Here is a 16,445-nt window from a genome sequence, read left to right on the forward strand (position 1 = left end):
CGTTTATCGTGAGTAATTTAGCAAACTGTTAGTAAATTCCCCGGAAGTTTGCGGGGGTTATGCTTTTTCTGAACGTCACATGCTAATGTAAAAAGCTGTTTTTTGATTTAAATATGAACTTGATTGAACAGACATGCATGTATTGTATAACACAATGTCCTAGGTGTGTCATCTGATGAAGATCATAAAAGGTTAGTGCTGCATTTAGCTGTGGTTTGGGTTTATGTGACATGATATGCTAGCTTGAAAAATGGGTGTCTGATTATTTCTTGCTGGGCACTCTGCTGACATAATCTAATGTTTTGCTTTCGTTGTAAAGCCTTTTTGAAATCGGACAGTGTGGTTAGATTAACGAGATTCTTGTCTTTAAATAGCTGTAAAATAGTCATATGTTTGAGAAATTGAAGTAATAGTATTTCTAACGATTCAAAAATCGCGCCACTGGATTTCAGTGGCTGTTACGTAGGTGGGACGAGTTCGTCCCACATGCGCCAGAGTTAACAGATTTTTGTACTCCATCCTTGGGTAGGTGGAGGGAGTCTGGGAAAGGGAATCTAGGAATCTTTGGGTTGTCTGAGAATTTATAGCATGGCTTTTGATAATCCTTGGTTGGGGTCTGAGCAGATTTTTTGTTTCGATTGCAAACATAGTAAGATGGTGGTCCGATAGTCCAGGATTATGTGGAAAAATCTACAATATTTATTCCAAGGGACAAAACTAGATCTAGTGTATGACTGTGGCAATGTGTAGGTCTGGAGAAATGTTGGATAAAACCCACTGAGTCGATGATGGCTCCAAAAGCCTTAAGGAGTGGGTCTGTGGACTTTTCTATGTGAATATTGAAGTCACCAAAATGTGAATATTATCTGCCAAGGTCCGATAGGAATTCAGGGAACTCAGTGAGGAACGCTGTATACGACCCAGGAGGCCTATAAACAGTCGCTATAAAAAGTGATTGAGTAGGCTGCATCGATTTCATGACTAGAAGCTCAAAAGCCGAATACGCAGTAACAAAAAATAAAAATTATAGAAATGTTTTGTCGTAAATGTTAGCAGCACCTCCACCTTTGCGGGATGTGTGGATGTGCTCACTAATGTAACCAGGCCTCATTTAACACAATAAATTAATCAGGCTTGAGCCATGTTTCAGTCAGGCCAATCACATCAAGGTTATGATCAGTGATTAGTTCATTGACTATGACTGCCTTGGAAGTGAGAGATCTAACAAACCTCTACAGGATTGGTGGGTCCCCCTCGGGACGGTTGAGCTAACCTAGGCTAATGCGATAAGCATGATGTTGTAAGTAACATGAACATTTCCCAGGACACAGACATATCTGATATTGGCAGAAAGCTTAAATTCTTGTTAATCTACAGTAACTACACTGTCCAATTTACAATACCTACAGTTTAAGTTGGAAGTTCACATACACCTTAGCCAAATACATTTAACCTCAGTTTCACAATTCTTGACATTTAATCCTAGTAAAAATTCCCTGTTTTAGATCAGTTAGGATCACCACTTTATTTTAAGAATGTGAAATGTCAGAATAATAGTAGAGAGAATGATTTATTTCAGCGTTTATTTCTTTCACCACATTCCCAGTGGGTCAGAAGTTTACATACACCCAATTAGTATTTGGTAGCGTTGCCTTTAAATTGTTTAACTTGGGTCAACCGTTTCGGGTAGCCTTCCACAAGCTTCCCACAATAAGTTGGGTGAATTTTGGCCCATTCCTCCTGACAGAGCTGGTGTAAGTGAGTTAAGTTTGAAGGCCTCCTTGCTCACACACACTTTTTCAGTTCTGCCCACAAATGTTCTATAGGACTGAGGTCAGGGCTTTGTGATGGCCACTCCAATACCTTGACTTTGTTGTCCTTAAGCCATTTTGCCACAACTTGGAGGTATGCTTGGGGTCATTGTCCATCTGGAAGACCCATTTGCGATCAAAGCCTTAACTTCCTGACTGATGTCTTGAGATGTTGCTTCAATATATCCAAATCATTTTCTTCCCTCAGGATGCCATCTATTTTGTGAAGAGCACCAGTCCCTCCTGCAGCAAAGCACCCCCACAACATGATGCTGCCACCCCCGTGCTTCACGTTTGGGATGGTGTTCTTTGACTTGCAAGCCTCCCCCTTTTTCCTCCAAACATAACGATGGTCATTATGGCCAAACAGTTCCATTTTTGTTTCGTCAGACCAGAGGACATTTCTCCAAAAAGTACGATCTTTGTCCCCATGTGCAGTTGCAAACCGTAGTCTGGCTTTTTTATGGTGGTATTGGAGCGGTGGCTTCTTCCTTGCTGAGCAGCCTTTCAGGTTATTTCAATATAGGACTAGTTTTACTGTGGATATAGATACCTTTGTACATATTTCCTCCAGCATCTTCACAAGGGCCTTTGCTGTGGTTCTGGGATTGATTTTCACTTTCGCACCAAAGTACGTTCATCTCTAGGAGACAGAACGTGTCTCCTTCCTGAGCGGTATGACGGCTGCGTGGTCCCATGATGTTTTTACTTGCATACTATTTTTTGTACAGAGAACGTGGTACCTTCAGCCATTTGGAAATTGCTCACAAGAATGAACAAGACTTGTGGAGGTTCACAATTTTCTTTCTGAGGTCTTGGCTGATTTCTTTTGATTTTCCCATGATGTCAAGCAAAGAGGCACTGATTTTGAAGGTAGGCCTTGAAATACATCCACAAGTACAACTGTATTACAGTGAAATAATACCATGCTATTGTTTTAGGAGAGGAGAGTGGAATAATACATTTTTAGCCAGTTAGATTTGGTTCCTGAGCTACAGGCAGTTAGATTTGGGTATGTCATTTTAGGGTCGAAAATTTTTAAAAAGTGTCCAATCCTTAAGAGGTTTTAGCCCTATTTGATATGTGAGATATCTCAATCTCTTTCAGTAATGACAGGAATGGAAGAGGTCTTTATTCCAGTGAGATTGCTAAGGCAAACACCGCCATGTTTAGTTTTGCCCGACATAGAGCGAGGCACAGACAAGGTCTCAATGGGGATAGCTGAGCAGGCTGGCTAAAAGCCTGCTACCTGGCCTGCACCCTATCTCAATGTAGAGCTAGAGGGGTTAGAGCACTATCTATGTTGATAGATAATATGAGAGCAACCCTCCTGGTAGGATGGAGTCTGTCACTCCTCAGCAGTTCAGGCTTGGTCCTGCTTGTGGGTGAGTCCCAGACAGATGGCCAATTATCTATAAATTCTATATTTTGGGAGGGGCAGAAAACAGTTTTCAACCAGCAATTGAGTTGTGAAACTGCTATAGAGCTCATCCCTCCCCCTAACTGGGAGGGGGCCAGAGACAATTATTCGATACCAACACACCTTTCTAGCTAATTTACATGCTGAAGCTATGTTGCGCTTGGTGACCTCTGACTGTTTCATCCTAGGTGCCGACGTGGATAACAATATCCCTACACTCACCAGTTTTAGCCTTAGCTAGCACCCTCTTCAGATTAGCCTTTACGTCGGCAGCCCTGCCCCCTGGTAAGCAGTTTATGATTCTTGGATGATTCACTGGATGATTCTTTTTAAGTCTAATATTGCGGCTAATGGAGTCGCCAATGACTAGGGTTTTCAATTTGTCAGAGCTAATCGTGGGAGTCTTCGGTGGCTCAGACCTCGTAACGGGTGTAGGAGAGACTTGAAAAGGCTCGGCCTCTGACTCCAACTCTTACCTTAATGGGGAGAACCGGTTGAAAGTTTCTGTCGGCTGAATGAGCGACACCGGTTGAGTATGCTCACAGCATTTCTTTCCAGAAGCCTTGAGAAAATTGTCTGGCTGCGGGGACTGTGCGGGGGGGATTTATACTACTATCTGTACTTACTGGTGGCAAAGACGCTGTTTCATCCTTTCCTACACTTAAATTGCCCTTGACTAATGATTGCATTTGAAGCTGGGCTTCCAACTCGGCTACCCTCACCATAAGGCGATAGTTCTCCTGTGTATTATGAGTACAGCGACTACAATTAGATGGCATAGCGTTAATGTTACTACTTTTTGTTGTTGAGGTCCTGTAAAATCATGTCCAAATAAAGTGTCCGAGGTGAAAACGTTGAATGAAAATAGCAGAGCGAGGAAAAACCTATGACATTGGTAAATGTGTTAAATGCAGTTTTGATGAAACGGTTATTAAAAGTAAACAAGCAGCATGGAGACAACGTGGTGTGGGCAGAATGTTTTTTTTAAATTAATATTTATTGTGAGGGACTTTGTCTTACATTTCCTTTCCATAATCCCATCCCATTTTCTCCACACAAAATCAGGAATACTGCTACTATGGATTCCATCTAGCCCCAACCCTAATTAACACCATTATCTAATAGTAGACCTCACCCCAGCTCAGTGTGAGAATGTTTCTGTGAGGGTGTCTTATATTCTTTCACATAATCCATTCCCATTTACTCCTCACACCTCTAGCAGGCAGGCAGATTTACTGGACATTTACGCACACCTCTGGCAAGCAGGCAGGCAAGCAGATATGTTGGAGCCTAACCCTCGTCTTCCTTGCATGCTGTGGAGCTTAAGGATTTAGGGATGCAGAGGATTAGAGGATTTTAGATTGCAACGAGGAAGAGAGAACAATAAAAAAGAGAAAGCCATGAAATGCAGCTATCTAAAATGGCTCAGGTGCTGCAGCATCTAGATCAGAACCCATTATTTCACCCCCTGAGGGAGTGAAGAAAGAGAAGCCACCATTGAGAGCCCATTGTTGCATGCCTGGAAGGGCGTGCTTTAGAATACTTAGAAGTAAAGGAGATAATAGGGACATGGGAACCCTGCCTTTAATCTTCTTGTAGTTTCCTGGGTATACTACTCTTCAATTATACTAGTATACTATACAAATGCTGTGATCTTTTTATGATGTTGTACTGTGTCTTAAGATATTTGCATTTCTTGTGAACGTTGAAATTGTGTGAAAAACAGATTCCCCACTGGAAAATACAGAATTTTAAATTACAGGTCTTTCAAAGCCAATTTCACTTGGGGAGTTTGGAAATGCCACAGTTGCACATCTAAATAGTACATTTTAACAGTAATATTAGGGTTTCACAGCTGTCTGATACTTGTCTAAACTTCAAAGCAATGAAATGGTTGAAATCATATCCCAACAAAAGAGCCATCCTACTGGGCCCACACTGGTTGAATCAATGTTGTTTCCATGTAATTTCAAATCAAATCAAATTGTATTAGTCACATGCGCCGAATAAAACAGAACAAAATATGGATAAGAATAAGAAATAAAAGTAACAAATAATTAAAGAGCAGCCATAAAATAACAATAGCGAGACTAAATACAGGGGGGTACAGAGTCAATGTGCGGGAGCACCGGTTAGTTGAGGTAATATGTACATGTAGGTAGAGATATTAAAGTAACTATGCATAGATGACAACAGCAGAGAGTAGGCCATTTGATTAGGTGTTTAGGAGTCTTATGGCTTGGTGGTAGAAGCTGTTTAGAAGCCTCTTGGACCTAGACTTGGCACTCCAGTACCACTTGCCGTGCGGTAGCAGAGAGAACGGTCTTTGACTAGGGTGCCTGGAGTCTTTTGTAGGGCCTTCCTCTGACACCGCCTGGTATAGAGGTCCTGGATGGCAGGAAGCTTGGCCACAGTGATGTACTGGGCCGTTCACACTACCCTCTGTTGTGCCTTGCGGTCGGAGGCCGAGCAGTTACCATACCAGGCAGTGATGCAACCAGTCAGGAGACTCTCGATGGTGCAGCTGTAGAACCTTTTGAGGATCTGAGGACCCATGCCAAATCTTTTCAGTCACCTGAGGGGGAATAGATTTTGTCGTGCCCTCTTAACAATGAGATTACATTGAACCAACATGGAATAGACGTTAAATTGACGTCGGTGCTAGTGGTGCACTGGTCAGCTGTTTGTTCACCCGCACCCACCCGCAATTGCTAATAACCCATCTGCAACGGCTGACTGTATGCGATAAAGTGAAAATCTTTAGCAGATACTTTCTCTAAACATGAAAAGGGACAACTTCTAAATGTTATTCAGCGAAAAAAGCGAAATATCCAAATCGGATTTTAGCAACCACATTGTGGGCCTGTACATCAATCATGATGTACAAATATCCACTTTGTTACATCAGATTTGTTGAATGTGCAACAATCAAGCATCCTTCTGTCCCCCACGTTCTGCATTCCATTGACCTCTTTACCACATCTATCCCCATTACCTTTCCAATATCTTTCCAGGAGTTCAAACTAATTTTCGTGTCGTTGAAATCCAGACACAAGGTCATAAAGGTGTTTTTTGTTCTTGTTCTGATAGCCTTTTGTTAAAGTTATCAATTTTTGTTGTCAGGGAGTTGTTAAGGAAGTGAGTTTGTGTTTAAACAGGATGTACCGCCCCCCTACCGTCAACCAATCATGTCAATGTGGAGCTATGCAGATTCCTCTGCAATGTTACAAACTTCGGGCGGTGCTCGGCATCGCTGGGAGACTCCGGACCACATCTCTGGATCAAGCATAAATTGGCTTTAACCTGCTAGTATAGACAATGTGCTGTAGGCTACAGCTACAGACTGCTGAACAATGTTTTGACGGGGTGCAGGATATTTTTTGTAGATTGCTTCTGCTTATAATTTGTAGGCTATTTGTCAGTCAACTTGTCTATAATTAGATAGGCCTACATACAGCTTATCTTCTGTTGTTATACTGTACGATGCCCTAGAACAGAGTTTCTGTTCTGGTTTTAGCCCTAGCACAAGACAGCTGATTTAAATAATCAAAGCTTGATGATGAGTTAGTTATTTGAATCAGCTGTGTAGTGTTAGTGCAAAAAACAAAACATGCAACATGTAAAGTGTTGGTCGAATGTTTCATGAGCTGAAATAAAAGATCCCAGATATTTTCAGATGCAAAAAAAGCGCATTTCTCTTGAATTTTGGGCACAAATTTGTTTACATCCCTGTTAGTAAGCATTTCTCCTTTGCCAAGATAATCCATCCACCTGACAAGTGTGGCATACCAAGCAGCTGATTAATCAGCATAATCATTACACAGGTGCACTTTGTGCTGGAGACAATAAAAGGCCACTCTAAAATGTGCAGTTTTGTCACACAACACAATGAAACAGATTGGAATTGTTTCAGTCAGCAATTGGCATGCTGACTGCAGGAATGTCCACCAGAACTGTTGCCAGAAAATTGAATGTTAATTTCTCTGCCATAAGCCACCTCCAATGTAATTTTATAGGCCTGCATACTCATCAGACATGTCACCCATTGAGGATGTTTGGGTTGCTCTGGATCAATGTGTACGACAGCGTGTTCCAGTTCCCGACAATATCCAGCAACTTTGCACAGCCATTGAAGATGAGTGGGACAAGATTCCACAGGCCACAACCAACAGTCTAATCAACTCTATGTAAAGGAGATGTGTCACGCTGCATGAGACAAATTGTGGTCACACCAGGTACTGGCTGGTTTTCTGATCCACTCCCCTAACTTTTTAATGGTATCTGTGACCAACAGATGCATATCTGTATTCCCAGTCATGGAAAATTCATAGATTAGGGCCTAATTTATTTATTTAAATTGACCGATTTCCTTATATGAACTGTAACTCAGTAAAATCTTTGAAATGGTTGCATGTTGCATTCATATTTTTGTTCAGTGTAAGCTGACATCAGTAAAGTTTTCTCCGTCATCTCTGCGAAAGAAGCAGAGAAAATACGTTAAGGTACCGGGGATAAAATGCAATAACGGGAAAAAAAGGGAAATATTTTCTGTGCAAAATTTCAAAATTACATCAGTTTGACTGGTTGTAAGGAAATACAAAGCTGTGCAAACTACCCAACATGTTTCTGATAAGATTTCAGTTCGGCTTGGATGCGTATTTTCTGTGGTTGAAATACGATCAGCTGTTAATATGCTGGTAAAGGCAGCACCTCTACAGATGGTATCTAACTGGGCATTGGCATTCTCTCAAGATGCTGAAAGAAATAAATCATATTTCTCCACTCCCGTTCCAGAGTCAAAAGTTTGCCTACATTTGCTTTAGGCCTATCATTTCACCGCAAGAAATGCTTAATTCTGCAGGAGTTAATATTAATACTGTGAGAGGTTATAGACTTACAATCAGTGTCTAGATTTCAGTTTCCATTTAGCCCACCTGAACGATAGGCTACAGTTCGCCTGGCGCGTCATAAGCCTATTTGAAGTACCCATCTTGTGACTGTCGGATTTGTATAGCGCCTCATGATCATCACACATAACATAGCCGGCACTGCTATCATCCTCTTTCACCACTTCACCAAATATTTCCCAAACATTAGGCTACTTTTCTGGCCCTCTACACTCTTTATTTTCAACTACATTTTTTCTCTTACTGAATTAAACTCCGACATAGTCCTTTTTGCCTCTTTGGATCGACATGAACCTTTTCTGCTTTCATTTGGGGATTGGCGTGTAGGCTATTTTGCGCCCTTGGTGCACTTACAGTTAGGCCCTAAGATTTAGGCTTATGCACCAATGCCAGATTGCCTAAAATAATTAAAGAAAAACCTCAGTGTAGCCTATAGATATAAATTGCCCAAGAATTATATATTTATGAATTTGTTAAGGTATTGTTTTTCTCTTTTCAACCCGCCCGCCACCCACCCACCCTTCATCCACGCAATATTTCATGACCCTAAACTCTCCCGGCGAGTTATGAGTCAACCCTGCATCACTAGTCTGTGCTTAGTGGGATGTCTAGGAGATGTGATATTATAGCACAACTGAATGCCCCTGTCTTTGATAGCAGCGTGACTCTGAGCCACTCTCCATTGCTGTGGCTCCCCTCTCCTTCACAGGGAAATATCAGCTGTCATGGCGATGTGTTGTTGGAGGGAGAGCCTTGAGTTGTAATTGAGGGGCACAGGGCAGGGATAGCACCGCTGCTCCCACCTTCCTCAGAGATTTCCCTTTCCAGAAAATGAGCGAAGCAATACACACCAAAGATTTTAATTCATTTGATCACCATGGATACTTAAGGATCTTGAAAGATTTAAATCCAAAAGGTCAACCTTGGCTTATCATTAAACACTCTCCTTGTTGCATTGTGGACTGCAACATCTGTAATACAAGTTCTAATGCATCATTACTAATGCAATACAACTCATGTTGTGCACTGCAAGCAGTGTATTTGGTAACTCTTGCATCGTGTTCTTAGGTCTGTGCAAAGATGGACTGGACAGTCTTGTTTTTGCTGGAGAGCTGAGTTGATTCATAACAGCCAGGAGAGAGTGCATACATCTGTCTAATGACTAGGTTTCTATGGAAACCAGGTTATATTTTGAAGGCACTTGAGGTGAAAAACCCCAGGGCTTCCGTTTTCTCTTTGACTCTGCTTCAAAACAATGCTTAATTAAATTAGTGGGCCATTCTGAAAGGCTGCATATGCTCCAGCCAAGGCCTAGCTTGGTAGCACTCTATATTGGCTGAGGTCTCAGCCAGCCCTTTTTATCTTCCATTATCCTTATATTGAAATAGGCTACTTTACAGTAGAGCTTTTACTGGGCCTACTGGCGCCAGCGTTGAGCTTGATGTTGATATAAATGTATGTTGGAGCTTCTGAGCTTTCAAGACAAAACAATACAAATACATTTAAATTATGACTCCTTTTTTCCCAATTATAAATCCAGAAACATAACATATTCTTTCAAGTGGTCTTTTGATACAAGGCCTTTGTAGGCTCAAACACATGGATTGATGTTGTGGAAATATAAGGGTTGAATCACAGATACAGAGGCTTGCGAAATTATTCACCCGCTTTCGCATTTTTCCTATTTTGCTGCCTTACAACCTGGAATTAAAATGGATTTTTGGGGGGGTTGTATCATTTGATTTACACAACATGCCTACCACTTTGTAGATGCAAAATATTTTTCATTGTGAAACAAACAAGAAATAAGACAAAAAATCTTAACATTTGAGCATGCATAACTATTCACCCCCCCAAAGTCAATACTTTGTAGAGCCACCTTTTGCAGCAATTACAGCTGCAAGTCTCTTGGGGTATGTCTCTACAAGCTTGGCACATGTAGCCACTAGGATTTTTGCCCATTCTTCACGGAAAAACTGCTCCAGCTCCTTCAAGTTGGATGGGTTCCGCTGGTGTACCACAATCTTTAAGTCATATCACAGATTCTCAATTGGATTGAGGTCTGGGCTTTGACTAGGCCCTTCCAAGACATTTAAATGTTTCCCCTTAAATCACTCGAGTGTTGCTGTAGCAGTATGCTTAGGGTCATTGTCCCGCTGGAAGGTGAACCTCTGTCCCAGTCTCAAGTCTCTGGAAGACAAACAATTCTCCCTCAAGAATTTCCCTGAATTTAGCGCCATCCATCATTCATTCAATTCTGATCAGTTTCCCAGTCCCTGCCGATGAAAACCATCCCCACAGCATGATGCTGCCACCACCATGCTTCACTGTGGGGATGTTGTTCTCGGGGTGATGAGAGGAGTTGGGTTTGTGCCAGCCATAGCTTTTTCCAAAAGCTCAATTTTAGTCTAATCTAACCAGAGTATCTTCTTCCATGTGTTTGGGGAGTCTCCCACATGCCTTTTGGCGAGCACCAAACATGTTTGCTTATTTTTGTCTTTAAGCAATAGCTTTTTTCTGACCACTCTTCCGTAAAGCCCAGCTCTGTGGAGTGTACGGCTTGAAGTGGTCCTATGAACAGATACTCCAATCTCCTGCAGCTCCTTCAGGGTTATCTTTGGTCTCTTTGTTGCCTCTCTGAATAATGCCCTCCTTTCCTGGTCTGTGAGTGTTGGTGGGTGGCCCTCTCTTGGCAGGTTTGTTGTGGTGCCATATTTTTTCAATTTTTTAATAATGGATTTAATGGTGCTCCGTGGGATGTTCAAAGTTTCTGATATTTTTTTAGAACCCAACCCTGATCTGTACTTCTCCATAACTTTGTCCCTGACCTGTTTGGAGAGCTCCTTGGTCTTCATGGTGCCGCTTGCTTGGTGGTGCCTCTTGCTTAGTGGTGTTGCAGACTCTGGGGCCTTTCAGAACAGGTGTATATATACTGAGATCATGTGACAGATCATGTGACACTTAGATTGAACACAGATGGACTTTATTTAACTAATTATGTAACTTCTGAAGGTAATTGGTTTCACCAGATCTTCTTTAGGGGCTCCATAGCAAAGAGGGTGAATACATATGTAACAGTGTAGGTTCCATCCCTCTCTTCGCCCCAACCCGGGCTCGAACCAGGGACCCTTGCACACATCAACAACTGACACCCACCGAAGCATCGTTACCCATCGCGCCACAAGAGCCACGGCCCTTGCAGCGCAAGGGGAAACCCTACTTCAAGTCTCAGAGCGAGTGACGTCACTGATTGAAACGCTATTAGCGCGCACCACCGCTAACTAACTAGCCATTTCACATTGGTTACACTCACCCCCCCCCCCTTTGACCTCCTCCTTTTCCGCAGCAACCAATGATCCGGGTCACGGCACCAATGTAACAGTGTAGGTTCCATCCCTCTCTTCGCCCCAACCCGGGCTCAAACCAGGGACCCTTGCACACATCAACAACTGACACCCACCGAAGCATCGTTACCCATCGCGCCACAAGAGCCACGGCCCTTTTTGTGTATGTCCATTACATGAAATCCAAATATAAATCTATTTAAATTACAGGTTGTAATGCAACAAAATAGGAAAAACGCCAAGGGGATGAACACTTTTGCAAGGCACTGTACATGTACCACTACTGCACTAGCCAAATGAAACTAGTTCAGACAGGACAAACCGTTCAGTAAGGGAGAGGAATGGTTAAAAAAACTAATCTCACTTAAAGGGAATGTTTTCGATTATGGGGGAGGGGAGAGCTTAAGGGAGGGATAGAAGGAAGGAGAGGTTGATGCTTAGAGCTGTGTGGAGGGAGGGACCAAGGGATGAAAAGCTCAAAGCTGGGTGAAAGGAAGCAGTATTTACTGTGGTTGGACCTTTCTCATTTACATCATGGTGTGATGTAATGAATAAAAAAATATTGGCCCAGGGAGAGCCAATAATGCAAGACACCATATTGATGTTTAAACCATTGGGAGTACTCCAGCTGGCTTCGAGATAAAGCCCAGATGCTATGTCTGTGCTATTAAAATAGCAGTAGTCAATCATCTACCACTGCATCGTACCTCAATATTTTCTTGTGTCAACCTCTGAGAGTATCGATTGAGTAGCCTAAGCTGACTGGTTCTGTCATGAGAAGGCGTCCTGAACAATTCCTGTTGATTGATTGTAAAGCTGATCCGTCTTGGGGGGATGTGATCATCAATATTGTTTTAAATCCTGAGGTCAGTCCATTCCCACGCTGTCTGTCTGTCTGTCTGTCTGTCTGTCTGTCTGTCTGTCTGTCTGTCTGTCTGTCTGTCTGTCTGTCTGTCTGTCTGTCTGTCTGTCTGTCTGTCTGTCTGTCTGTCTCAGTGTGGTTGGGCCCAGCACCCCACTTGGAGTAACGGCCTCACACTGCTCTGCTTCATTACCCTATACTATTTGTCTGTCTGTTTGGGAAGGAACACACACCCTTGCACCATGACCAATACTCTGTGTACCTCCCAAATGGCACCCTAATCCCTACATAGTGTACTACTTTTGAGAGTCCATATGTCTGGTTAAAGGTATGGCACTGTATTGGGAATAGGATGCCATTTGGGATGCAGCTGCTGTCTGTCTGTCTGTCTGTCTGTCTGTCTGTCTGTCTGTCTGTCTGTCTGTCTGTCTGTCTGTCTGTCTGTCTGTCTGTCTGTCTGTCTGTCTGTCTGTCTGTCTGTCTGTCTGTCTGTCTGTCTGTCAAGGAACACAAAAGACTGCACTGTGATCAGCCCCCAGTGGACCTTGGCCCCGCTGCCCAGTATCTACAGCTGCAGCACTGTCTAGTGTGTACATTACATCACACAGAGAGAAAATAGAACTTCACAGCCCACTGTCTAGAGCTGTGGGCGTACATCACTGTCTCTAGTGTGGACAGCACTATATGTAGAGCAAATTGAGCTCTGATATGTCAACGATCTGTATGTCAACGATCTAATGTGCGGAAGTGTCTTGTGACAGACTGTCAGTGCACGCAATATTTTGGTCCCGTGTTCCGATGATTCAATGTCCGGTTATGCTGTCATATTGGGAAATAAATATGTGCTTAGGATAATTAAACGGATACTAACAAGTGTTAGCGCAATGACTGGAAGACTGAAGTATCCCTTTAACAACCAATTGGTAATGTGTTTAATGTTATCGGTGGTTACATATCTTGGGAAAATTCTTCTCAGCCATCGTAGACCATTTCAGCGACATAAAATATCCATTCTATGCTCCTTTCAGATAGTCTACATAAACCATCAATCTACTGTATCTTCTCATTTTTCATCACAGCAAATGAAAAATGTGCCAGTGATAGGTTGGTCAACACTGTCCTTTGGCAGAACTGTGAGGAATGGTAGTTGACAAGGAAAAGTCATGGCCGGGGATAATGTTGAAATCCCCTAGGAGCAGAGGCACAAATCCTCCAGTCTTGGAAATCTAGTCTCCCATCTTGGATAAGCCTAAAGCGCTCCGTACTGGACACTCAATTTAAAAAATGATTTGTTGGATAGTTCTGAACATGAGAGTTTTCGTTTGAGTAAAAATGAACCGTTTTTATCTGTGCACGTTTGAAAGTTAGAACTGCACTGGAAACCGTAAGGCATGCATAAAGTTATCTAATAATAATACAAGATCACGTAACGTGTGAAAGGATTCTGAAAGGATCAAATGTAGAAAAAGAAGAATCCATGTTGATATTCCATCCGTGTTTCATTTGAACCACTTGCAAATCTTCCTGTTTAAATATTATGTCATAGGCTACAATGTAACTGTTGAACAAACAAATATCCTGCAGTAATAATGTTTAACATATGCTCATATTTGTCCATTCAACTGGGAAACAGTTGAGCCAGCTGAATTTCTAAAAGGAACTAATTGAATCTGCCTCGGAGCAGGTCGTCTTATCTATCTAACAGTTGGGAATTATGTTGAGATTGGAGTCAGAATACATTTAGAAAGCCCCAAGATGCTCAGGGACTGTTCAGTGTGAATTATTGCAGACAAGTCAGAGTAATCAAGACTGCAGCAACAAAGAACGAATGCTGCAGCAAAACCGAAGAAATAAAAGTCAATTTTCCACTCTGGAAGTATGGAAACGTTGGCAAGTATCAGGTGGAGAAAAATAATTACATTGCATCAAGAATATATTTACTGTATAACACTGGGTGAAGCCAAGCCAACAATGTGGTGTTTCTTCTATGCCTTCTCAATTCATATTAATGTTTGCTTGGTGCTGCCTGTCAGCATTTTCGTTGGCTCTCCAGGTCTTTGGATCCCATTTGTTCTTCCAGAAAGCATATTCATAATGTTGAAAAATAAATGACTTGGGTTGTTCCAAGCCCACCCCACCCCCGTCTCGTCTTAACACCCACACACGTACAGATAGGCTAGAAACACAACCCATTCATTGATGCAACTATCTCTGCGGCAGTTATCCCAAGAGTCTTTGTTGCTATTGAAATAGATGATATGCCTATTTATAATTTATCAGAGTTAACTGTAATTACTTTTTAACTCAGTTGCAAGTCTAACAAAGTGTGTGCTACTGCAATGTGTGTGTGTGTGTGTGTGTGTGTGTGTGTGTGTGTGTCTGTGTGTGTGTGTGTTATCTTTTTACTGCTTTAAAACTGTAATCCTTAATGGGGGAACTGCCACATCTGTTTGGGATATTACAACAACAAAGAAGTTACTGCAAACAACCAACACTGTTTTTTTCCCTCGGACATCATTGCACACGTGATAGAACAACAAAATGTGTACTGCAATGTTTTGAACCACACTGCTCGACGCACCTCACCTCTGTTTCGTTCACAAAACAAAAACAGTAACAAAGGTGCAGGGGTGAACAGTGGCGCTTTATTCCCTCATGCAGAGTCCATTTCTAAGGATGAGCTTTTATGTATTTATCACACACATCCATACAGCAATGAAGACAAATGTACAATATGATCATCAATCTTCCGAAAACAGGTTGGATAGTTAACATTTGGCTGACCACTGATACAGCAATACCAATCTATGGTGTTAATGTGATGCTGCACCCACTGTGCCGTACTAATCTACTCTTCCATATTTTGTGTTTCAATCTAATTGATTCTGATTTTCTTCTCACTGTCTCCACCATCTGTTTGTCCATATTGTGTGATCCTGCGTTTGGTCCCTGCGGATCTTCTCCAGATGTCACTTTTGGCCTCCTCCTCAGCGTGTTTGTGGTGTGCGGACTTGTCCTGTTGACTCTTTGTGCCTTCGCCTCCTGGAAGCTGTGCTGGGTGCCTTACTGGCAGAACAAGGCGGCAGCAGCCCTTTCCTCCAGCTCTGCAGCCCTGACCCCGGCCTGCGGTCCCCCAGACGACTGCCCCCCCTTCCACCTCCACATCCACCCTCCTCAGCACCAGTTCCTCCCAAGCCCCAACCAGCAGAAGTCACCGATCACCATGGCAACGGAGAAAGTGAAGGACCCGATGGGTTCCATGGGTTTCCTGGAGGCTGCTGTGAAGATAAGCCACACGTCACCTGATATCCCAGCAGAGGTGCAGCTCTCAATGAGGGAGCACTTTATGAGGCGTACTCAACGCATGCAGCGGCAGGCCACTGAGCCTGCTTCCTCCTCCAGGTTAGCACACACCCTCGCCATCGACATGAATACATAAACACACAAACACACACACACACACTGAGGTGTGGTCAGAAAACTAAAAGGCTCAGTTAGTTAGCAGAAATATCAATAGTCAGTTCTAAAGAATCCCAGGAATTGGCAACCCTCATGGGAACCTGACAGTACAGGCCAAATATTCACATAATGGCAACAAAGATGGAAAATGTATTTTTAATCTACCTAAATCCACTTGAGTATTCCACAGCCGCGCACACACACACACACACACACACACACACACACACACACACACACACACACACACACACACACACACACACACACACACACACACACACACATACACACACTCACAAACACACACACACACACACACATACACACACACACACACACTAACATTGACACACAAATACATTCAGAAAACTGAATGGGTCTGGTAGTCAGCAGAAATATCAATGGTCAGTTATAAAGAATCCTCATAGGGACCTCACAAATCTCCTAATAACTGCACTGAGAAAGTTAGTCATTCATTTTTTATCTGAATCCAATTTGTTATTCCGCAGCCATTTAAAAATACAGTTTCTGCATAATTATCACAGTGCAAAAAAGGCAATTATGTTTCATTTTGTTTTGGTCCTCCCAAGCCCATATACTTTCTGCCTGTGAGCCATTTGGTGCTGTTAATTTAAAATA

At 42.5% G+C, this 16,445-nt stretch overlaps 1 protein-coding gene across 1 annotated transcript in view; it reads left to right on the forward strand.

Moving 5' to 3' along the window:
- The window catches only part of syt6a (synaptotagmin VIa), a 74,287-nt gene that overhangs the window by 48,434 nt on the left and 9,408 nt on the right, over window positions 1-16,445 (forward strand). Inside the window, exon 2 of the mRNA XM_029722738.1 lies at window positions 15,311-15,746. Coding sequence (XP_029578598.1) covers window positions 15,311-15,746 — 436 coding nt within the window. The remainder of the gene's footprint in view (window positions 1-15,310; window positions 15,747-16,445) is intronic.

Source organism: Salmo trutta, chromosome 30, assembly GCF_901001165.1.
Source record: "Salmo trutta chromosome 30, fSalTru1.1, whole genome shotgun sequence".
In the NCBI taxonomy this organism is placed as follows: Eukaryota; Metazoa; Chordata; class Actinopteri; order Salmoniformes; family Salmonidae; genus Salmo; species Salmo trutta.